At 45.0% G+C, this 24,906-nt stretch overlaps 1 protein-coding gene across 1 annotated transcript in view; it reads right to left on the bottom strand.

The window, feature by feature from the left end:
• Positions 1–24,906, bottom strand: part of ece2a (endothelin converting enzyme 2a) — a 54,616-nt gene that overhangs the window by 6,706 nt on the left and 23,004 nt on the right. Inside the window, exon 3 of the mRNA XM_079284473.1 lies at positions 21,234–21,517. Within this exon, the coding sequence (XP_079140599.1) occupies positions 21,234–21,517 (284 nt within the window). The remainder of the gene's footprint in view (positions 1–21,233; positions 21,518–24,906) is intronic.

The following is a 24,906-nucleotide window of genomic DNA, read 5'->3' on the forward strand; positions in this document are numbered from 1 at the left end:
ACCTCCCTTTCTTCCCTTTTCATCAAAAATAACTGTCTCTGGCTTTTATCTCTCCTTTCTTCTTTATCTCTCCCACTCCCTCTCACAGCCTCCTCACCCTTTCTGCCTTCCCTTCCCATCGGGGACCAGAGAGAGGTTGGCTTTAATTACTGAACTACTTTTCACACCGGCGGAGAAAGACAGAGACACACTTCAGACACCCACATCCGCCCACTGTCATGCTCGCAGCATCCTCGCACTGCTTTTAAATGCCTGTGCTCACAAACCTGTGTGTGTTTGAGCAGTTGCGTTTGAGTAAAAACTTTCCTCATCCACGGACACTACTTGATGGCAGCCACAGATAGAAAAGCAGCATTTCACTGCAAATAAATATTCAATTCAATTAAGCGATGTTTGCTGTTCGTGGTGCAGTATGACGATAAAATGACGCAGACTGTGTTCGCAAATGTGTAATCAATAAATTCATCTGCCTTTTGGAACAGTTTTTTCAAGAATCGTGAAAGCGCAGAGAAACTGGAGCAAAAGGTGAGCAGCTGGTACAGTGACACGTTTGGCTGCGACGCAGGGAGAGGGAAAGGAGAGAGGGTGTTCCCTCTCTTTGGCTGGCTCCCTTTCGCTCCCTCTGCACCGCCGTTTCCTCCGTCTCTAAATCAAACGCTACCTTTTAAAGCCCAGGACACTTATTACACTTATCAAGCCCTTGCTTGCACTTATATGTAATTATCCATTAAGTTCTTGTGGGTAGACTAGCATCAGCAGCGGTTGGGTAATTAGTTTATTGCAGCCATTCCCTATTTAACAACACTTGCCGCCAACAACTTACACCGCAGCTAATGTTGTGCTACTTTATATGATTTGTTTTTAGCCATAAACTGACAATGCATATTGAACAGCTTGGACAGAAATGAAAAAGTCAATCATAGACACTATGGATAAATACAAGAACCAAAACATAAACAACTGCTTCAATAAAGTCTAAGCTTGGCAGCAGCCGGAGACGCAGGGCGAGACACAAGAAGGCTTGACTAATCAATAACAACAACAATCTAGCACCCTATCATCAGCAGAGAAGCAGAGAAGCAAGGAGGCAGAAAGGGAAGGGAACTGGGCCAGTGTGTCTGGCTGCTGAAGGGGTCTCCTGTGGGATGGGGCAGCTGGGTGGAAGTTCCAGAAGCACACTAACACAGTTCTGTCCGTTCAATGGGCCAGCAGCCACTAAGACTGAAACCAACTAAATGTTACACGACACAAAATTGACACCTGAAGGACTTTGATACTTCCGAGGTAGCTCTGAGGAAGATAACTGAGATGTTGTCTCTGTTACTCTCACTTTATTTCCCTCTGTTTAAAGTAGGGTACAGAACTTGTCAATACAAATTACGAGAAACATCTGAGCTTCATCTCAGCACTGACTACAATGGCACCCAGCATTGCCTATTGGGCCGTCACAAATTCAAACTGTTACCCAAAAGTGGGGTAATATACAGGTTGAAAACTGTTCTTTCTAAACCCTTTACTGTCATTACCTTCCATTTTCTTCTGGCACTCACTGCCTCTGTGACTCTTCCCCCACTGGAGACCTCTCAGTGACTCATGCTAGGACAAAGCAAAAGTTCTACTTTGCTTTTCCTCGCTGGCTTGACTAATCAATAACAACAACAATCTAGCACCCTATCATCATGGAGAGGCACATTCACTCCTGAGTACAGCAAGTAAGTTGTCTTTACTTTATTCAGTCTCCCCCTGAAGAGGTGAGAGAGGGGGAGCAAAGCTTCACTCTGGCCCGCTGAGGGAAACCGATTCATTTGAAATGGTGCTTGTCGGACAGAATAAGAGTAACAGGTCAATGTATCGTGATTGGATTAGAGGACACTGGTACATTTACTGTGTCCTTCACTGGTTCACATACAGTACCGGCTACACACAGTGGTGCCACCCTGACAGTGGCGGCTGGTCAATAGAGGGCCATGGGGCATGGCCCCACCATGAGCCACACGAAAAAAAAAGAAGAAAAAAAGAAAAAAAATATATAATTATCATAAATTATATAAATTGTCAATATTTGTGTTTTTGAACGATGGAATGTACCCAGTAGAGTGTGTAAAGTATGATATCTGCGCAAAATATATGCTTTTCCTGCTCGTGCTCTCTGTCTGTGTGCACGACACTCTGAGAACGCGCAGCTTGGGGGGCCTGATCGTTTTGGCCCAAAAGAGACTGAGACTATAAAGCAGTTTAGCCAATTGCTGATTCAAGATATAAATGAGTGACATACAATTGAGCCAATCAGCGCCCTCAAATAGATTCAGCTTGGGGCCAGAACGATCAGGCCCACAGCTGCACGTTCTCGTCAGAAGTCTCTACAGAAGTCCAGCGCGAGCACTCCTCCTCCAAGACCCGTTTGAGAGGAGAACTTTGAGGAGATTCTGCAGCCAAAGAGCTGATATCAGATCAGCCTGACCTCATAATCAGACAGCAGACTCGCGGGAAAGGGAAGCAGTACATGCGAAGCTTCACTACTAGCTATACACCAGACAGGTTTGGCTAGCTGGATGACGTCATGTTAATAACGTATTTAGCTTTTTAAAACAACGGGGACGGATCCAGCACGGACAGTTACGGGAGTGAGGGATGAGGAGGTAAGGAAACATGAGAACACCAGGGTAGGGAGTGAGGGATGAGGAGGTAAGGAAACATGGGAACACTAGGACACACATGGAGAACTCTGTCAAGCTACATATTCGGCAAAGTGAACATCTTTTCTTCTACATAGCTGTCCTCAGTCTCATCTGCTTAACTTGGTCATGGAGGCATCAACATGTAATAGAGATGTTAAATTAACAGTGAAAACTCATGATAGCTTAATTTAACATCAGTATTCATAATTACACTTCATGTTTACTTCTCCTGATCTTTACCTCCTATAACAAGGTCCATAGGGGCATCTCAATAAATAAACATGTTATATTATGTTATATAAGTGTTATTTACTGATTGTTTTCGTGTTGGAATACATGTTAAATATTTAACTGCCAAGTAATAATGCGTGTTTGATACTTACATTTTTTAATGCATTAAATCATACTGGGATGTTTGCTGAAATTGATAGGATGGCCCTACCTAGAACATGTTCCACCAGCCGCCACTGCACCCTGATACAACCGCTTTGTTCTTGGTGTGCAACCAAGATTTGCAGTGGCCCCATCAGACGACTCCTATGACGAACCTCCGGAGGCTCCAAAGAGCACAACATGGATCGCCAAGATGGTTTTCTAGTGTCGGTTTGTTTGCCGTGTGCAAGTTGTGCTGAATAATAACGGTAAAACTATTTACTGAGTGACTGTGGAGAGAATTAAGAGGTAGAAAACACTTTTGTACAGCACAGCACTGCTGCAGACGTGGGCGGGCCAGTTTCCATAACAACCTGGCAAAAAAAAAAAAAAAAGAAAGATATAAAAAAATAAACAACTTCGGCAAATTTATTCTTGAAGTTTGGGTGCAAAAAAAAGCAAGGCGGCTCATCTATTTGTGATTTTGATATACATAACGTATAACTGCAGCCTCGGTTGATTGTTCCTCAACTACATTTGTTACATTTTAAAGCCATGTTAGGAACTCTATTTGTCAAGGCGGGCAGCTGTGTGCGAAGGCGCCACAACACAGAACGAGCCAATTAGTGTCAAAAGCTGCACGCTTTCCATTGGCCAGCATGGAGTCCCTTCTGGACTTACTGAAGGCAGAATCAATTCACGGAAAGATTGACGACAGTTTGTATTTTGTTCTCGGTCAAACATTAATATTTCAACAGTGTTTGATGACAGACTGTATATCCTCAACTACACCGGCGTCGATCGTGTTTGCAAGATGACTGTTTTTGTTTGAAAGCTTCTGCTGGGTCACGGGAACGATGATAAATAGTTTTTTCACAAACACTGCAGACTTGATGGATGGTTTTCACAAGTCAAGCAAGTTTCAAGAGCGTGAATTGATTTTAACGCTGCACGCAAATGAAAGGAAAGCACTGATTGTCTGGAGGGGGGGGGGAGGAAATAGACTCAAAACCTTAACGCACAACAGTGGCAGCAATGTGAAGTACACATGGGTTGAATCAATTGGGCTCAGACAACCAGTCACAGGTTTGATCCGTTAAAAGGTGAGCACATGACAGAATATGTCCCGATATCTCCCGGCCTGTACAAGAGCCGATATAACGGGGCGTTCAAATCTTAGAATTGCCTCCTTATCCGGGCAACACTTCAATTAACTCCCAACTCTGTGCCGATGCGCAGTAAGACAGCACTCTTGTCCTTTCCAGTTATACTGCCAAAAATGATAAAGCAGCTCTTGCTCGTCACACAAAACCAGGCCGAGACTCATTAAACACTAGATCATCAAACTGCTCTTTAACTGTGCTTCTACTGTCTCATTATACAGCAAGTGTTAGAGCCTTCGCAGTCAGAGCTGCAGACTCAGGGGAACAAGTGATGGGCTCGAGCCCAGTGTAGTGTGACTGTGAGGGAGGGAGGGGGAGGAGGAACTGGATCCACACTAAAGCAGTGGGGACGACTACAGAGCACGAGAGGGGCAGAGAATGCTCGTTGGAAGTGCAGACTACAAGCTATAAAAAGAGATGTATTCTTTACTGGGCTTACTGGACACCTCAATTGCCTGTTAGGGCAGGACAACTTATTTCATTATCATTTATATTGGCGCATAGAGTGACGTGGTAATTCTCAACAGAGCTCCTCCCACTCTGAGTCGTCAAAGACATCTGTGTGGGTGTGCAGGTGCATATTAGTTTTACTCACGCTAAACTGATTAATATCTAAATCTGCCCAATGTCAGACCACAACACACTTACCTACAGGCCATAGAAAGTAGCAGCAAATGAACACTCCCAATGCAACAGCCAGCAACTCTATTTCATGAATGAAACAATAAAAAGGTACTCTCTGTCAACAAAGCTGTTGAAGCTAAATGTACTTTCCTGGCATCTGGTCAATGAGGGAGTCTGAACAGAGTCTGCCCCGAGGTACGCAACATTTACTGGACGTTGGAAGGCTCCAAAAGAGACTTGGCTCCACTCTGACGCCTCTGATGACTCTCCTGGAAACACGAAACCAACAGTACAGTAGTCTGGACGGCTGCCGCTCAACCACACCTTGTTGGGGTCATTAAATACATCAGCAATGATATTGATCTCATGTGATCAAGATGGATGAAATCGAGCTGAGAGGCATTGAGCAGGGCAGGCTGGGATGCCCCACGCTGACTTGACGGTGTTTTTCTACTTGCACCTGGTTGGACGGGGCTCCCGCAGTGAGCGTAAAGCAGCAGTGACCGTACGAGTTGATGTTGAAGTGACTGGAGTGGGACTGAGTCACCGCCAATGAGGCTTTTATACATATTTAACAACCAGAGGAATTCCCTGAGTCTGTTGTACTGCAGCATCAGCACCTATAGTACACAACCAAAAGTAACTGATAATGACCGAACACAGAGCACAATGCTTAAATGGCTTCCACAGTACTCTGCAAAGTATACGGAGCTGCTGCTGAATGCAGTCTCATGTCCTCACATGCTAAAACAACAACAACCGACACTTAAACAGAATGTGGGCTGTGCAGATTAATACGCAGCTGGTTTGGTTCGCCTTCAAGCCTCCGCAGCAGATCCCTATGCAGTTAGCTACAATAGCTGATCCATGGGGCTAATTTCTATGATTGTTTTGGTCAGGAAATATGGCTCACGCCGCTTTCTCCAATACATATTGTTTTCCCAATGGATGTGTGGCCCATATGTTTTGTTTCTTGAATTTCTGCGACACAAGTGGCGAAGTTAGAATGACCCATTAGTCAAAACGGACACGCTTAAACACACTGAAAACTCTCATCAAGGGCAACAACCACTGAATGTATGGATGTGTGTATGTATGATGAGTGTCAAAACCACTGAATCAATAACGAGAAAACATTTTAATGAACTGCTGGGTGCTCTGTGTTACTAATCCCAAAGGGGACTGAACAAATCCCTTTGCATCTTGCCACCGGCATCAAAGCTGGAGAGTAACACTGCACATCAAAGCTCGAAACAACTCAACCAAAAAAAATTAAAATAAATCACCAACAGCCTACAAACTGAGCACCTGAAAATGCCTCGAAAAATTGAATCCACCTCATTCCTTGTGACTGTTTCTGGCCCATCCAGCGAGTAACCACAACAAAGAATCCAACGCTCACTGAGCTGCTTTGTCCAACCTTAAAATGTCACATTCAATTCAACAGCGCCCTCAATAGTGCCGAGTACTGCTGAACTGTTGCTATTATTTTTGGAGCTATTTTTGTGGCAGCAGTGGATCCTGTAGGCAGAACGTGCAGTTTGTAGACTGCTACAGCAGCGTCTCTCCACGTGCCTCAAACGGCTGTCGAGCAGTAGAGGGGCGGGCTGAAGCTCGCCCACTCAGGTCCCTCACACCCACCACCCTCTGATATAAAGCACTGCTTCGACTGGGGAACAGATTATTAAACTTCCCGTGCTTTAATTTGCAGTTGTGCTGCAGCCAACTCGTTTACGCACATCGGTGCAGCTCATTTTTGCGTGATTGCGCAAGAAAAGAGTTTGGTAGTAGCAGGAGCTGATGCCACCTCAGCAGCAGGCGTAACACGGCCTCTCCATCACACTGTCGCACCTTCTGTTTGTTTGTGCTCTGCTTATCCGTCACTCTTTTTTTCTTTCTGTCCAGCCCCTCTGTCTGTCTCTTCATCGCTCTCCGTCTGATCGAGGACTGGATGAAGCAACTTGGATTCAAGAGGCTGTGAAAGGCTGTGTGTTTTGTGAAAATCCAACGCGCCCCCAGGCTGTTGTTTTTCATAATTAAATATTGGAGCAATAATCTGGCTACAAACAAAACCCACAGCAGACAGGGACGCTCACACGGCCGGGCTGTAATTCTAATATCCATACTGTACATGTCAGAGCAAAATGACCACATACAGTGGTTCCAAAGTGGAGGCACTGTGGAGCATTAGAACGGTTCTGAACATGTAAGACAGGAAAACAAACCCCCCTGCCCCCCCCCCCCCCTTTACACGTGAGTAGCTTTGTCTACCAAAACGCCCTGCTGTTATCTCTTTCCTCCCGTCTATTTCTAAATCTAAAGCGACATAAAAGCCAAGTCCAATTTTTAGCTTTTTCTGTATAATTGCATCGTTTGGCAAGTGGTACAGTTATTTCAAGCCCTTGGATGTCGCTCTGTACGTTACGCAGAGGCTCAGAGAGACATGCAGTTGAAGATTTTATAGGATAGAAGAGAGAAAGAGAGTCGAGAAAAGGGAAATATCACAGATGATGGATGGACACACATTGTAATTCTGCAAGTGGGTCAGCATTTGATTTGATGTATTGGACAAATGTCAGGTGAACTCAACGGACATGGATTTAATTGTTTCAAACACTGTATTAATGGAGATTCAGGAATCTTCAAAGTACCCTGATTGACTGATAAAAACCTCCACATCTCAAGATTTACTCTTCCTTTGAATATCGGTTGGATGATAAGATTTGGATGTTTAAAAATTTCTCAAATATTCTATCAAAGTTTATTCAAATTGCACGAATGTAAACATCACTTATCAACATAATAACACTTTCTCTGGAGGTTTAATTAAAATGCACGTTAAAAGTGTAACATCAAACCCCGCAGTTTCATCTCGATGTTCGGGAAACAGAAGGCGGACAAACTTTCCCTTTTCCGAAACACCTCTCGCTCGGCGATGGCACGATGGAAAGCACTGCACTGTCACCTAGTTTCCATGGTAACCTGTTGCTATGGAAACAGGCCCCGGAACAGACTCGGGAGTCGGGCGGCGGAGATTTTGTTGCCGGAGAGGCAGAGGGAGGTGAGGGGAGAGAGGCAGAGGGAGGTGAGGGGAGAGGCAGAGGGAGGTGAGGAGAGAGGCAGAGGGAGGTGAGGGGAGAGAGGCAGAGGGAGGTGAGGGGAGAGGCAGAGGGAGGTGAGGGGAGAGAGGCAGAGGGAGGTGAGGGAGGTGAGGGGAGCGAGGCAGAGGGAGGTGAGGGGAGAGGCAGAGGGAGGTGAGGGGAGAGGCAGAGGGAGGTGAGGAGAGAGGCAGAGGGAGGTGAGAGTGGCAGAGGGAGGTGAGGAGAGAGGCAGAGGGAGGTGAGGGGAGAGAGGCAGAGGGAGGTGAGGGGAGAGAGGCAGAGGGAGGTGAGGGGAGAGAGGCAGAGGGAGGTGAGGGAGGTGAGGGGAGAGAGGCAGAGGGAGGTGAGGGGAGAGAGGCAGAGGGAGGTGAGGGGAGAGAGGCAGAGGGAGGTGAGGGAGGTGAGGGGAGAGAGGCAGAGGGAGGTGAGGAGAGAGAGGCAGAGGGAGGTGAGGGGAGAGAGGCAGAGGGAGGTGAGGGGAGAGAGGCAGAGGGAGGTGAGGGAGGTGAGGGGAGAGAGGCAGAGGGAGGTGAGGAGAGAGAGGCAGAGGGAGGTGAGGGGAGAGAGGCAGAGGGAGGTGAGGGGAGAGAGGCAGAGGGAGGTGAGGGAGGTGAGGGGAGAGAGGCAGAGGGAGGTGAGGGGAGAGAGGCAGAGGGAGGTGAGGGGAGAGAGGCAGAGGGAGGTGAGGGGAGAGAGGCAGAGGGAGGTGAGGGGAGAGGCAGAGGGAGGTGAGGGGAGAGGCAGAGGGAGGTGAGGAGAGAGGCAGAGGGAGGTGAGGGGAGAGGCAGAGGGAGGTGAGGGGAGAGAGGCAGAGGGAGGTGAGGGGAGCGAGGCAGAGGGAGGTGAGGGGAGAGGCAGAGGGAGGTGAGGGGAGAGGCAGAGGGAGGTGAGGAGAGAGGCAGAGGGAGGTGAGAGTGGCAGAGGGAGGTGAGGAGAGAGGCAGAGGGAGGTGAGGGGAGAGAGGCAGAGGGAGGTGAGGGAGGTGAGGGAAGAGAGGCAGAGGGAGGTGAGGGGAGAGAGGCAGAGGGAGGTGAGGGGAGAGAGGCAGAGGGAGGTGAGGGAGGTGAGGGGAGAGAGGCAGAGGGAGGTGAGGGGAGAGAGGCAGAGGGAGGTGAGGGGAGAGAGGCAGAGGGAGGTGAGGGAGGTGAGGGGAGAGAGGCAGAGGGAGGTGAGGGGAGAGAGGCAGAGGGAGGTGAGGGGAGAGAGGCAGAGGGAAACATTACATAACCACTGTGATGGCTGATGGCTGCGACTACAGCCAAGCACAGAGTTACGCTCTCTCTCTCTCTCTGTTCTACTCCTCATCTTTTGAGGAACAATCTTCATCTTTGAGATTCAGAACAAGGATATTTTGAACCCTCCTCATTGTTTACATAAGATATACCAGTGTAGGTGAGACGCTAAGCGTTCCTGTCATGCATGTAGTGCTGATGATGATTTATGGTTAACAGAGGGAATAAAAAAAGAAAGAAGAGTGTGTGACTGCATGTGTGTCAATTCACTGTAGGTTATATGAATCACCTTCTCAAGATAACAGCAATTGACCATGTAGCAAACACACAAACAGACTTCATCACAAATAATATGTGTAAAGAGAGGGAAGTGGCAAACAGCTTAATTTGTTTGTTACGAAGAAAATAACAAGTAGGCAGCGCTCGCTGGCGGCAAGCCGAACACAAACATTTGCAGATGTCCGGATAAAAGGCAGTTTCCCAGAAATGACAGACCGACCAACCTTTGGACTACATTTGATTTCCCGTAACGTCTTCCTGCGCACGCACCCCCCCCCCCCCCCCCCATCTCCATCTCGCTCTCTAATCTCTCCCTGGCTGAAGGTGGACTGCAGCCCGCTGAGTTAGTCTCTTTAACTGCTGTCACATAGAGAGCCTTGGAGCATGTTGTGTACCACAGCCAGTGACAGACAATAAGGGCAGCAACTGGCAGGGAGGACAGATGGACACACTCACACACGCACACACACACACACACACACGCACACACACACACACACACTCTTACAAACTGCAGCGGGGAGTTCAGTCGGACCTTTTACATTATGGCTGTGACACAAACACAAAGTGTGTGGAATGTAAATAAAGCTGAAAGCAAACATGTGTACACAGGAAGTGATTGATTAACTTCATATGCAAAGAGAATTTTAATAAGTGTTCTTAGTACATACGTGTGTGTTTTCCCAATGAGCGTTGGTCCACATGCAGGGTTGGGGTTTAATGGCATTTTAGCAAATCTGAATCCAGTATTGAATCTGAATTCATTTCAATATCTTGTCGAAGACCACAGTATTTAGTGGTAGCCTAATTAATGTTACAACCTGGAGATACAACTTTAAAAAATAGACGACATTTTGATATTTATTTACAGGGGGTTTTGTGCAGGACTATATCTTGTTTGGGATCAGTCAATTTAACTGGCAAAAGCAGTGATTTGAAATGAGAAGCCTGCTAGCTGAACGTTTTCTATACCGCTCTCTGCTAATCACAAAGAACAATCAAATAAACGAAGGATCGACGAAGGATGTTTAGTATCAGAAATTAGCAAATCAGAGTATTTTACCGACTGGGGATCAGATCTATAGCTTTAGAACAAAAGTACAAAAATATCCCACAGACAAAACATTTACAGTTTGGTTCTGTTCATCTGTTTTTATACTTTACGATGACATGTTTCAGTCCCACCTTACAATTAAGATGCACATTTCACTATACTGGAAATATACACGTTTTACATCACAACATCCCTTCAGAACACTGACGGGGGGAAAGGAACAGAGTTAAGCAGGTAGCAATGAGGAGAGATGAGCAAAACATCTGATGGTCAAACCAAGAGAGGAAGAGCGATGAGGCAAACTGTGCTCTGCTGTTGCCTCCGGCGTCACGGTTTCTTTGGACGACTGGATAAAAGGTTTGCAATGACTTCAGTCTGACGAAACTGAAGGAGGCGATTTAATTAACTCCAATGAGACATAAAACTACCCCCCTAAAAAAAACAGCACGCAAAAGCTTGATTGACACTGAAAGTCTCTGTTTGTAGCAAACTGACATCTTTCCACCTGCCTGTTTGGTCATATGTGAGCTAATGTTGACGATCTAGGTTTGTGATGTGATGGCAGTGTGATTTCAAATTTGTATCTGTGGCAAATCATTTTGAAGAAAAAGTGTTTTCTTCATGAACTTGTGACGAGGCCGTGAAGCCGATGTTATTGTACGAGGTTCAAACGTAAGTCAGCCATCTGCAAAAGGAGACAAATAACTTTGAGAGTTAATGAGACCTTGCAATACAATGAAGTCATTTAAAATGTGCAATTTAACGCTTAATATACAAATACATTAAATGGCAAATACATGTTTTGTTCCTTCGATTTTCTACAGCTTTTTACACCAGAGTAATGGCCGACATTAGGACATTTCTTGGACTTGATTTACAAATGTAAATACACAATATTGCGTCTGCCAAAAAGCCTGAAGACAGCTGCTGGCAGCCACTGTGTTGCGGATGCATAAGTCACTGTCAGCTTCTTCCAGCATGGGAGGTGCCGGATAAATAAATGTATAATTATCTGGAGAGGTTGTCAAAAAGCAGTTTAGTGTGACACCGCGCAGCCCAACGCAAAGACATTTATATCTATATCTATAATAAATCTATTTACAAATCTGGATCTGTGACACTGGAGGCCACAGAGTTACATCTGTGTCTGTATGCCGAAACATGCATGATGTTTCTATGCGCGTCCAACATGCATGTAGGTGTGTGCATGTCTGTGCGTGTCTTTAGCACTACCGGCCAGCTGGTTAGCAGTGGGAGCCCTGCACATCTGGCAGCACACACTGGCCTGAAGTGGAGAGGGTGTCTAGCACACAGCAATGATGAGAGGGATGGGGAAAAAGAGAGGGAAGAGGAGGAGATTGGAAGATTTGATTTGTGAATAAATAATTCTAAAAGTGTTTACAGGAACTCAGCCATCAGGTCCTGGTGATGTTGAGCCTGAGTGCATTGTGGAATGCTGTTACTGTAAATGGATTCTCAAGTGCATTGGCTTGGTCTCCATTAAGTTGAGGTAAATCAACATTGCTTAGAAATGTGTCGATGTCTTCTTGGATTGGTTTATGTTTTGATGAGTATAAATTGGTGTCAAAATCTTGGAAGGTCTTATTTATTTCATCAGGTTTCTGCACGATCTTCCCTGCCGAGTTCACGATCGTTGAAATTGTTGGTTTTGCTTTGTTTCACTTGATTTGGTTGGCCAGGTATTTACCAGATGTATTACTGTATTCAAAATGTTCGTGTCTTAGTCTGTGTATCAGGAATTGAGTTTTTTTGTTTGTGTGTTCATTCAGTTGTAATTTGTATTTCCGTAATTCATTTGGACTTTGTGTTGTGGGATTATTTGCGTTGATGTTCTGTAGTTCTTTACTCTTTTGTTCTTAGTATGTTTCCTGTTCGTTGTCCTTTTTCTTGTATGTGGAATATGACAGCGCTAACTATGGCAAAAATGCTGACTGAGCTGACTGTGTTGACTGTGTTTACTTAAAGGGGTACCGGGGGGGTGGGTGCTAAGCTTCCACGGCGCCGCCATCGGTTGGGACGACGTTATCGGCTGTAACCGCCATATGAGAGCAGTGCAGTTGCCTGCCAGTGGGGGGGGGATGCTCACATGCATGAACACGCACTAAAAGCATGCACGGCCATGTCAACAAAGCAAGGAGAAGCTCTGATAAGACACACAGAGCGACTTCATTCTCGGCTCAGTTAGACATGACTCCACTGTATCTTCACAAAGCAAATTGTTGTTTGCTGCTATATTAATGCTCTGAATCCAGTATCTTGCACCTTTAATATAGCACCCACCCTCCGGATCCCCCTCAGATAAACAGTGTTAGCTCTGTCAACTTTGTCAGCACCGATAGCCGGCTCAGCCGTCGCCATGCTGAGAGCCATATGGACGCAGTAGGTGCGCTCTGAATTTGAAATTTAGCACCTTTAACCAAGTTGAGAAAAACAACACACCTGTTATAACTGGATATATGTAATACTAGGAACACTACAACCTAATTTCTAATTTTTACAAAGTGATCAGAGCTTGCAGAAGCTTTCTCCAAAGCGGTGCCTAAAAGGACTCCAGAGCTGACAATTGGTGAGTTACATGATCTGTTTGTACCTGCAGGAAACAAGTCTATTTCTGGCTAGAGGGTAAAACCTCAGGAGTCCAAATAAACGATCTTTCCCCCGCTTCAACGACTCCTTTAAGCAGCAAATAGCTGTTACATTTAGTTGTCTGCTCTGTTCAATTAGTTAAAAAATGAGGAGGTCGTTTTGGTCACTTGAGATGGAACCAGCATCATCTTGTGTGGATCTCTGCCAGCAAAGAATAAATCTGTTTCTTACAAGTCTTCTGTGTGTGTCCGCCGTGGGACTGGAGGACGGGCAGATAGAAGATCACGAGGATGAGCCATCGACCCGAGCGTTCAGTGGACATTGAAAGGTTCGGGGAGAGGAGAGAGAAGAAAAACAGAAGGCAGCAGAGGAAAGAAAATGACCCAACTGCAGACTTGATTGACTTGCTGTGTGGAGAAAGGCTGTTTTCACAGTTGGCTGGGTCCTGTCTATGAAATGCACATGTCAGTACAGTTTCTTTCTGATACATGCACAATGATGCCTCTCGTATATCGGATTCCCCAGATATCCAAACACACGTGCAATGTAAAGAAAAAGCAGGTCTGTTGGTCGACCCCGTTACGTTAGACTGATGTTTTCCTCCCCATTGCCGACACCAGCAACTCTGGAGAAATAGCTCTCTCGTGAACATAAGCCTGTATGTTTGCATGATTCCTTCATCTTTTCATGTGCAACAGAAAGACAGAATCCGTTCTCCATAATGTGAAACTGGAGACAAACACGATCATGACGGCGAATTGAATCAATGCAAAACAAACCCAGCCTCCTAAACTCTCCTCAATCGGAATATTAACTTTCGACAGGAGGACGAAACAGCGAACACAAAGCATTGCAGTCGAGCCTCCTCTTCCTCCCTCCCTCCTCTCTGCCTATGAAAGGCCTTAATGAGAGAAAAGTGTCCGTATCGATTCCCCTGCATTCTAACACTCTGTGATCGAAGAACAAAAGAGGAAAGATACGGACGGAGGCAGAGAGGGAGAGGAAGAGTGCATCCTATCGGAGAAGATCCAGACACTGCAGCCAACTGAGGAATGAAACACTCTGTATACAAAATACAAAGGTTGTGTTTGGCTGCCTTAGCTGTAAAATAGAAACAGAGATGTAAGTGGAAATGCGTATGGCTCTCTGTGATTGCACACAGTTGTGCATGTCTACAGCATGTGTGCCACTCTTGTGAATACTTCTTAAACTCAGGAATAATAATAAAGGAATACTATAGAAGGCCGGGTCACGCAAACAACAGAGATGCACGACTGTCCTGCAGGGAACAGCTTAAGATGTAGAACAACAGCGCTACAATAGTTAGCACCTTTAGGAAGCATATACTGTTAACTGTCACATTTGCCAGCAGCCAGTTTGCTCAGCTTTGCACAAAGACTGGAAACATGAGGATACAGATAGCCTGGCTAGAGTATCAGCACCTCTAATAAACACATTCTCCTGTTCATTTTATCAGTACAAAAACATGAAGTGTAAAAAACAACAGGATGCCAGTAAAGACACCAGGAAGATGCTGGTCACTGCCTCGTATTTTGATCAGAGAAATGGAAAAAGATAGCTGATGGATGAATATAGCAGATGTAAGAATGCAAACTTAAACAAAAAGAGATTCAGCTTCAACAACATTGACTGTGTCTCGTATGACAAAATAGGTTGTAACAATATCCACATTTACATAATTAATAGTATCAAAAAATATTCAGCTTACAATCAGTTCAAAAGAACACACTCAGGAAATAGCGTGTGGTGTTGATGAAGGGGTACTTGAACTCATGCGACAGGAACACAGAGGTACGGACTTCACTATACGGACTGGCTAACAATGATATGGTATAATAAGCTCAGGAATATAAAAACATCCCAGCATGTGCAGTCACACACACACACACGCACACACACACGCACACACACTCTCTCTCTCTCTCTCTCTCCTGGGAGATTTGCTTGATCTACTAACCTTCTTTAAGGAGTGTACTCCACTTCACTACACGGTGAAACACAAGGATTTTCCACACATTTACTAAGATGTGGATTCCCCCTCTCTACCAGGTTGTGCTTACCGTGTGTCACCTGGATGAACAAACGAATGCACAGTAAATCATCAGAAAGATGACGTGAAAAGGATGAACTGACAGTAGAATCACTATATTACTCTCTGGTAAGGATGAACTGACAGTAGAATCACTATATTACTCTCTGGTAAGGATGAACTGACAGTAGAATCACTATATTACTCTCTGGTAAGGATGAACTGACAGTAGAATCACTATATTACTCTCTGGTAAGGATGAACTGACAGTAGAATCACTATACTACTCTCTGGTAATAATCTATTTTCAGGTGTTAAGTGTCCACAGCTCTGCTGAGCGACACCTTCTCCCTCATTATCCTCCCTCTACCTCTGTTCCTGTCCCTTGTCTCCAGTCTCTGATCTCCATCATCCCTCTCTCCTATATTCTCTTATTCCAATTAACGATCTTCCTCCTTTAGGCATCTATTGTTTCCATAGGAACAGTGCTCTGTAGTCTGTACCAGTCGTCTAGGCAACGGTGAGCTGGGAAGGACATTCTGTGTGTGTGTGTGTGAATGTGTGTGTGCGTGCACATGTCACATGTTTACTCTGACTGGCTCCTTGCAGTGGTGAGGTATGTTCTGTCTTATGCATTTCTTTACTTGTGTGTTAAAAATGTAGTTAATTTCTTATTGTAGCAAAATAATACCTTTATTTTCAAGTAAATATATATTCAACCAGCCTGCTCTGCCTCATTCCTCAGTTTTTTTCTCCAATTCTACTACGTTGTGTTCTCTTTAAACATTCTCCCGTAGTATTGTGCACATACGTACCACCATTTTCTAAAGGGCAGTTCTTATCGATTATAATCTCTGAGCACAGATTATATTGTACAGTATGTTTTGTGAAAAGAGGGAAAATAATCTGGCCACACCATGTTTCCCAAAGCAATACTGCAATCAGCAACATAATAGATTACAACCAATACTGTGTGTGTGGGTGTCTCAATGCATCAAGTAAGTATTAATGCATGAGATCTGTGCGTTCAAGCATGCAGTCACATTTATGAGATTTAGTAATGACTCATGTACAGTTGCATCTGCCAACCCATGTCAGCACATTACAGGAGACGTTATATCCGAGCAGACAGTACACTTGAAACTGTCTTTGTGTGCGAGTTTGAGAGAGTGAGGGGGGGGGGGGGGGGGGGGGGGGTTGTGTGTGTGTAAAAGGGAACAGAGGGATTGCGTCTAGCTCCGGGGGGCTTCCCTAGTCACAGCTGGGACGAACCGTAACGCTGGATTAACAAAAGTATCCACAGATATAAAGAGCGAGCGCGAGGTGAAAAGTACAAAGGAGGCATTGGATTAAACTGGGACAGAAGAGAGGGAATATGTAGAAAATCTGTACAAAGGGAGGGCAGTAAATCATTGAATGTGACGAATATACACATATATCAAATACCACAAGCGCATCTGTGTTTGTCTCTCAAATCCATTTCACACAGTGAAATATCATAATGGCGAATAAAAAAATGGCTGAACACTTAAATTTTCAGGTTCTACTTGAACAACTGTGATATTAATATACACTTACTATAGCATATTCTAAATCTGTATATCATATAGCGACTGTATGTGTTGTTTTGATGGTTGTGTCGGTGTGTATTTGTACGTGTGGGGCAGACCATCTGCCAATGTGAGTGGCGAGCCTCACCACCATGATTGGTAGGTGGGTACACAGAGTTTTCCAATACATGACATTACATTAGACCATTGGAGGTGGGGAGGTGGGGATAACAGCTGTGGCCCGTGCTCAAGTAGGAGCGGTATTGGAAGCCCTGGACAATGTAGACACTTGGGCGAGGACGACCTCATGGCCAGGCCTTTCTGAACCGAAAGACCGAAGCCCAATCTGTTGCAAACTGCCAGGTCCTGGGAGATGGGGGTCTACGTGGGAAGGAGGCTGCAGTTTCTACAGGTTCGTGTACAGAACCCTCCATTGCATCGTGGTCAACCAAAGAGCAGTGGGTCATTCTGGTTGAGCTGACGGTGCCGTGGGAGGAGGGATGCGAAGAGGCCAACGACAGATTTTGATTTCAAGAAATCCTGACTTGAGTCTGAATTAATCTAACAGAGCTATGATTTGTAATGTGGTGGATTCAAATTTCTTGCCACCAAACTAACACTTTTGGGCTTAACAAAACAACTCTCTTCACAACATTTTTAATTTCTCAGTTTTAAAGTTTTTCCCTCATCTGTGGCACACGACGACGACTTGGCTGTAATTCAAAATCTCTCACTAATATACTGACACTATGCAGAATTACCAAACTTGTAAATGTAGCTAAAAATTCTAGACCTTGCATTATCAGCAATATTCACTTCAGTGCCCTGAAGCAAAAAAAGAATCAACAGACACCAGGGACACTCACTGCTCTACAGCTGACACTGGACCTTGATTGAAGGTGGAAAAAAAGAGATAATCTTCACGTACATCAAAAAACGTATCGCGTTAAACCTCCGATTCATATGTACTTCTTAAAACAGAACTAAGATAACTAGCCCCTACCTCTTTGAACAAGGCGCAGGGCTCATCTTTACCCCTTTGAACGAGGCTAAAGGTTAGCAATTAAAAGTGTTATTCTGAAATGATATCCAATAAAAGAGTCTCCATAGCAACAGTAAAAGTGATTCACAGAGCATGTCAGGCTGTGAAATAAATTTCGCACCTGAGTGCACCTCGGCCTCTACTGTGAGATATTGTGTGTGTGTGTGTGTGTGTGTGTGCAACAAAAATAAAACTGCATTTGTTGCTACACCTTTTGTTCCATGTTTCTATATACAGTAGCCAGCGATGACTGCGTGAGGACATCTTTGTAGTTCTGCATATTCTGGTGCATTTGATGTTTCTTCTGTGACTTTGTCCCGTGTGTTATCTACATATATTTATTTCTTTTAATGCTGATGTAAAATAAGATTTTTTCATTTTAAGTGGTTTAGATTGTTGATTGTCACTTGTATATTTCCTTGCTTTTTACTTCATCACCATTTATTTCGTTAGGAATCACTCACAGGGCATATTTTAGACTATAGTGGGCTCCACTCTTTACCCTCCCCTCCCTATTCCTCTTTTCTACCTCTCCTTTGCTTCCTTCTTCCCATCGGTCTCACAGCTCTCATTAGCTTTCTGTCAGTCTCTTTTTGCCGCCCTTTCTTTTTCTCTTTCTCCTGTGCTGTCATGCAGATTCACCCTTTCCTCAATCTCCTCCTTTCAATCCCTCATTTCTTGTGTGTGAATTCAGCAAAAGATTCTCCAGAGGAGATTTTCCTGCTTCCTCGGTTTCTTTCATTCCTTCTCACCTTTCTCCCTCTTCCTCGTCTCCCTTCATCTGTCCCCTTTCTTTTTTTCATGAAGTAAGAATGTTGTTTATTTTGCAAGAAATGAAAGTCGGCTTTGAAGCCGCCTCCTACATTTCTGCATAACGCACAGATATGGTCGTGACTGCTGTGACTATATATGCTATAGTGAGAGAGCGAAAATACACCAGCGGAGAAATCTATCGACTTCTCTGTGATTACACACTCGCAGTGCAGCAGAAACAGAACATGGCACAAGCACACATTACCATCTCCACACAGCCCTGAGCTCAGAGCAGGTGAGAGAAACACAAGTGGGAATGAGGGGAAAACAGAGTGAGAGTCATACGTGAGAAGAAGAGATGGTGTGAGGGGGAAGCAGGTGATGATGACTGAGAAGGAACTCGACTCTGTAATGGCTTTCAAACAGGGCTGCTTCTTTTTAAGGGATGTCAAATCCTCCCATCTGTGCCCCAAACACACTCACGATCCTTCTTTAATACTTCCTTCTGTTAGAGGAAAACACCCAGGACACTGTGTGTGTGTGTGTGTGTGTCTGTCAGACTTGATCCTTCAAATCTTGGCCCATATACAGCACAGTGTATGCCTTTGTTTACTCCTTGAGAGTCAGGCCTGTCCCTGGTTAAGCTCACTACATTACGTCCTGAGTTGAATTGAGGTGATTAAAACTCAGACCGTTTTCCGTTCATTCCCGGGGCCTCTGCTGCCTCACTGGAACGCCAAGCTAGCTTTATACTTGTGTCTTACATGGTCAGTAAAGAGACGTCCATTGCATTTAAGGAGTTGGCATCCACTGCAGCACAAGGATCAGCCTCTTGTACCTATACGCGTGAATTTAAACAGATTTTTCTCACACCTTCAAATATGTCCGGAATTAAAACAAACAATCAATTACATTACACTACAAAGCTGCAACTAACTAACTTCACATTACTTAATAATCTGTGAATTACGTTTCGATTAAAGGAGCCCCTCTGAGTTACGTTTAGATTCAGTGTTTGTTGTGGAATATTTCTTAAACTATTCGGGAGAAAAGTGTAAAGTGTTTTCAAATCAATGTCAAATGAAACAGAGTCTTGATGAAGGATCAAAGTTGTAATAGTCAATTTATTTGCTTGCAAGCAAATGAGAGAGCAGTTCTCAACAGACACGTATCGCAGAGTCTTGTGAGGAGTACCCCAAAATCATCTTCATGCATGCTACCTTTATACCCACAGACAAGAGAAACCAGCTGAAACAGGCAATGTCTGGTGTATTCCCTGCCACAATAAAAGTAGGCCTGGTTCTATGTCGAGGTTATATATGGCCTGCAATTGTCTTCTCCTGTGCTCTTTGATCTATGTGGATGTTTAGGTTCAGCTAGAGGTTTATGATACAGCAGACACTGTCAGTCTAAGGAGAACTAAGCAGAGAGCAGAATATAAACATTTGTTCCAATTACATGTTTCTCCCTAAAACTCACTGTATCCTTGAGGCCAGGCTATGTACATGAACTGTATGCTGGCAGCCTAATGACTGCAACAATTTCAGTGGAATATTCGACTGAAAAGCACCTTAATATTTTCATTTATGTATATTTTAAAAATACCAGGTAATAAGGCCTGTATTTTGTCTTTCGTTTACATGTGCATTAACACTGGTTGCACTTTGTCCTCTCTCCCTGCCTCCATTAAAATGATTCACACACTCTGACCTTTCCCACTGATGCATTTACTGTAATTATATATTCGGTCTGTGTACGGAGCCTATAGTACACCTGCAATTACAAACTAAACTTTGAATTACATCTCATTAAACAGTGCTCCAAACGTGGCAGTGAGTACATCATGAGTAATCCTTCCACAGTCAGAGCTCGGGAGTCACCTACTTCAGTTGATAGCAGTGCTCTCTTGTCTTAGTGTGTCACGGTCAAGCATGGCTAATGGCCAAAACATTGTCACACTGAACAGTGGTGGTTAGTGCTGCAGCCAGCAGCTGAAAGGCCTCGGACGTCATGTGAGTCAACTGATGGGCTGTGGAGATGGAGTGGAAATGTAAAGTGCCACTATTACCGATTTCACTGTCAGGGAGAAGTCATTTACAGATAAACTCCTCCTGCAGCGGAGCGTTTCAATCATCATCGGCATGTAAAGACGCTGGTAGTTTGTACAATACTAATTGGTAGAGGACAATCAAATATACAGAATATATTCCAAGTAGGCGCTTTCCTCAAGAAAATAAAAGCCTTTCAAAAGAAAAACATCCTCCAACTCTTGTAGCATTAAACAGACTATGGGAGTTGCTGGACCTGACTTGATAGGAGCCAAGCATTTGGTTTTTAACCAGATTATCCTGTTTAGAAGAACTACTGTATGTCTATACCGTCCCATCCATCCCAACCCAATCACAGGCCTGAATATGGGAGAGGCATGACGGCCTATATGTTCAATATGTTTTGTTGGTTTCTTCTAATTGATTAAGAATAAAACAAATGTATAAAACTGTAGGATTTTATCAAAGTGCGGCTCAATTCTCCAACACAGCTGAACTGTAAGGTGCAACTTGTAGCATTGATGCTATTTGAAGTTTGGTATCTTTGCTTCACAATGACATAGAACCCAACAGAAACATTGAGAGCGCTTTTGCTAAATTAACTAAATATTGGCAAGGAGTTCCAATAAACCTTGCGAACTCAATATTCAACCCTTTCATTCACAGATTTTTAACAATACCTCTGTGAGTGCTTGGTGAATGAAAACGGCAGCTTGAGGGGACACCTCCCAAGGCGTCTTCTCTCCCACCATGATGGCATCCAGCGTGGCCTTCTCTACGACGACGTCAAAGGACGCATCGGGAAAGGAGAGCTGGCGCACGTCCATCTGATGCCAGGTCATACCCAGGCAGCCGCTGTACCTGGCACTCATCGTACTCACGCACACAGAGGAGTAGTCTATGTTGGTGACGGAGTGGTAGCCGGCACTGTACATGTCACCGCTCATGCTGCTGTTTCCGCAACCTGGAGGAAAAGAAATAGAGATGTTGGGAGAGGAAAGAGACGAGGAAACAGCAGAGGAAGGACAGAGAGAGGGAGGCTGGCTGACACGTCTCTGATGACTCAAATCCACAATATGTTTTCAGTAAATGATGGTGAGATCAATATTGCAACAACATATGATTAAACAGCAAGTTCCCATCACGGCGGCAAAGACTGTTGTGACTGGGACCACCTCCTGTGATTGATGACACACAAGCGCTGATCAAGCTGCCGTTCAATCGTGAGCAGCAAGCAGAGATGGAAACTTTCCACTCCAGAGGAACATATGGGCGCTCAAATAAAGTGCATTCAGGGGGGGGGGGGGCCCTCAGACTGCACGAAATCTCCCACAAGCAACAAGGTTTCAACTTGTAGCTCGTCACCGGGTGACGGTTGGAGGGAGTGGGTGGAGAAGACAGACAAAAAGGGGACGGACTAAGTAGGAGGAGGACATGAAGAAGACATTCACTCGATCTTGATCATGTTTGTTGGCCTTGGAAACGCTCATGTTATCTTGTACTTATGAAAGTCTGTGTGCGTGTACGTCTGTGTTTAGCGGTATCCACCTGGGAAGAGTGCAGAGTGTGATGGGGGGGGGGCACCGGCACCTCTGTTGGAAAACGTGTGGCTGGCGCTTGTTATCACCTAACTGCTTCGACTAATTACCAGCCTTTAAAAAGCTGTGCGTGAGTGTGTGTACGTGTTTGTGTGTGTGTGAGACCGATACCGTTAGTAGCCTCACACACTCTAAACGACACATTTAAGTCCGTGTGTGCAGTATGCAGAAACCTTACATGCATGTTGTACTCTCGTAACAATAACTGAAAGGCAGCAGATAGGAACTATGAAAACAGAACTAATAAAGATAAATCAAAACATTGTACAGCAAGACGAGCCTGTGCCAAATACACTCGACAAGTGATAGAGTGTGTTAGCTGCTCATGCAGGCACATTTGTATGTGTATGTGTGTGTTCCAGACATCAGAGTGCTGAAGGTCCCGTGACGGCTATCCCTGGACGTTGGCTTCAAAACAAGGCAGAAAATATTTCAGCGCTGCTTGCCACACTCAAATCCGGCTTTCTTTATGGATGGCTGGAAGATGAGAGAATGCCTCCGGGTTGAATTACACGGACTCAAGAGGTTATTTCAGGTAACCTTAATCTTACTTTACACATGCCAAAAGCAAGCAACAGCTTTGGAAAACACGTTTTGCGTCGAGGAGAGGCAGGCTGACAAACAGGACGTGATTTATAGGCACACGGAAGATTATTTTCCTCTCACAAAGGGTCAGAAACACCATAAAAAGTGGTGACATCATCCTCATTAGAAACAAGGACAATCAGTTCATAAATTCAGAGGAGTGAGGTGATGAGGGTCTGTGGCCCTGTTTCAGGCCCGGGGTTGTTGCTCTCCAGAATGGGTTAAATCCCTCCTGCACTCCTCTCTCAAATCCCCAAGCATGCCAGACATTGTTTCAGAAGGGTCCCCCCCCCCCCCCCCCCCCCCCCGTGTGTGTGTGTGAGTGTGTGTTTTCTTTTTCCATTGCCCTCGGTTCTGAGGAAGAAGTGACACATGAAAGCTCATTCCTCGGGGTTGTCACGACAAGTATAGTTGCCAGGCTGTCATCAAGGACACTCCTCGCATTTTGGGTCAGTGACATCAGCTGGTGCCCCCCCCCCCCCCCCCCCCGCAACCTCGGACCTTCCCACACACAAACACAAACACACACTCAACAACTAACCTACAAACACAAACATACCAATAATGAGGTTTGACAGGATGTGCTGCATTCATGTCTATGGCTGTGTATGGGGAGATCCTACAGCGCAAGTATAACGCGCACTTATCTGACGAAGGTTTATTCTGGATAATAGGCCGGTCCAGGCCAGACTGGAGCCAGGAGTCTGTTTTTCTGGAAGCAAGGCAGCTCAAACCTCCTGATAGTGCATCCTAACTGGATTAGAGCGGCACAGAAGGAGACTAAAGTTAGACGTGTCATATCATCTCGTTCTGCTGGCTGTGTGAGTGTGCATGTGTGATGGAAAATCTGAGTCCTGGTCTCATAAAGTATCATACCGCTCATAACAAATTGGCAAAAACAAATTGTGGTGAACATCCATCACCTGCTGTGACGTGTAAACTGTTTGCTAGTTGATGTGTTTGTACGTGAAGTCTCTGTGTCCATTCATACAGGAAATTCTGCACACACAAGGTTTCTTTTAAAATAGGAGAAGACGAAAACCAGCTGCTAGTGCAGAGAGGAATGTTGGCCAAACATGGACGTGGCTCCTTCCCACAGACTCCCGAGATGCTCGGTCCAACAATGGTATCGGGTTTGCAAGACTGACCTGACAAACCTTTGATCGTCAAGAGAAAGGCTTGACACCAGTCGCTCACAGGAAAGGAAGCCTCAGAGGTGAGCCACTGGAATAGCGCAGCATTCCTCTGCTGCTCGTAAACAGTTGGCTTACCAAGCACCAGGAAAAAGGGCCACGTAACAGGAGAAAGTATTTTCCTAAATTGTACTGGTAAAATGTATTTCTCCAACATAGGGGAGGGTTAATCTAGTGCATCATTCAATCTATAAAGTCCATGTCATAGGAATTGAAAATGGACATGATTTTAAAGCAAACACCTGAACTCCTACGATAAAAACGTTTTAAAATTGGAACCGACACCTGCTGATATTTCCGAAATTTTCCAAGTGGAATAACCCCATTCAACACCACAGTCAATCATCAAGCTGGTTGTCTCTGTGGGTGCTCACCTCATTTATAGCACAAGCGTATCGGATAGTGTTACAGCAGACTATCCACTCGTAAATATGTACTTTAAGAAGTGTACTTTACTGACTAAATAGAATGCTTTACGTCTATAAAGTGCTGCTCCAGCATACTATCAACTTTTACATTGATACTTTGTTCAAAAATGGGGCCAAAATTGCGCTATCACATCCTTATTTGGAATATAGCAGCAGCCCGTCCCTGACACCGAAAATGTCAGCTAAGATTTAAGGTTCGTGTAAAGTAATTTCATGAGTTAGACAGTCGCGCTCCTTGGCTTCTACACAACATGAACTGTTGGAGGTATGACCTTTGGGCTGTCAGATGACCCCTGTGCACATAAACAGCGACTCTCCAGAGTCCATCTACGGTCAGGAGGGGTGGTGGGTGGGGGAACCCCTGCGAGTGAGCATGCGGTGTGAAATATCAAAGCTGCTATCTCTGATATGAGTTGAGTGCAGCAGTGGAAACTCCATGATGTCAGAGGCACGCAGGGCACTCAGTCACATCCCAGCTAGGTTTAGACACATTAGGGACCGGGACTGTGGCCATTGCTGGTGAAAGGTGATGTTCCCCACCACCACCCC

Source organism: Melanostigma gelatinosum (assembly GCF_949748355.1).
Source record: "Melanostigma gelatinosum genome assembly, chromosome: 15".
Classification (NCBI taxonomy): Eukaryota; Metazoa; Chordata; class Actinopteri; order Perciformes; family Zoarcidae; genus Melanostigma; species Melanostigma gelatinosum.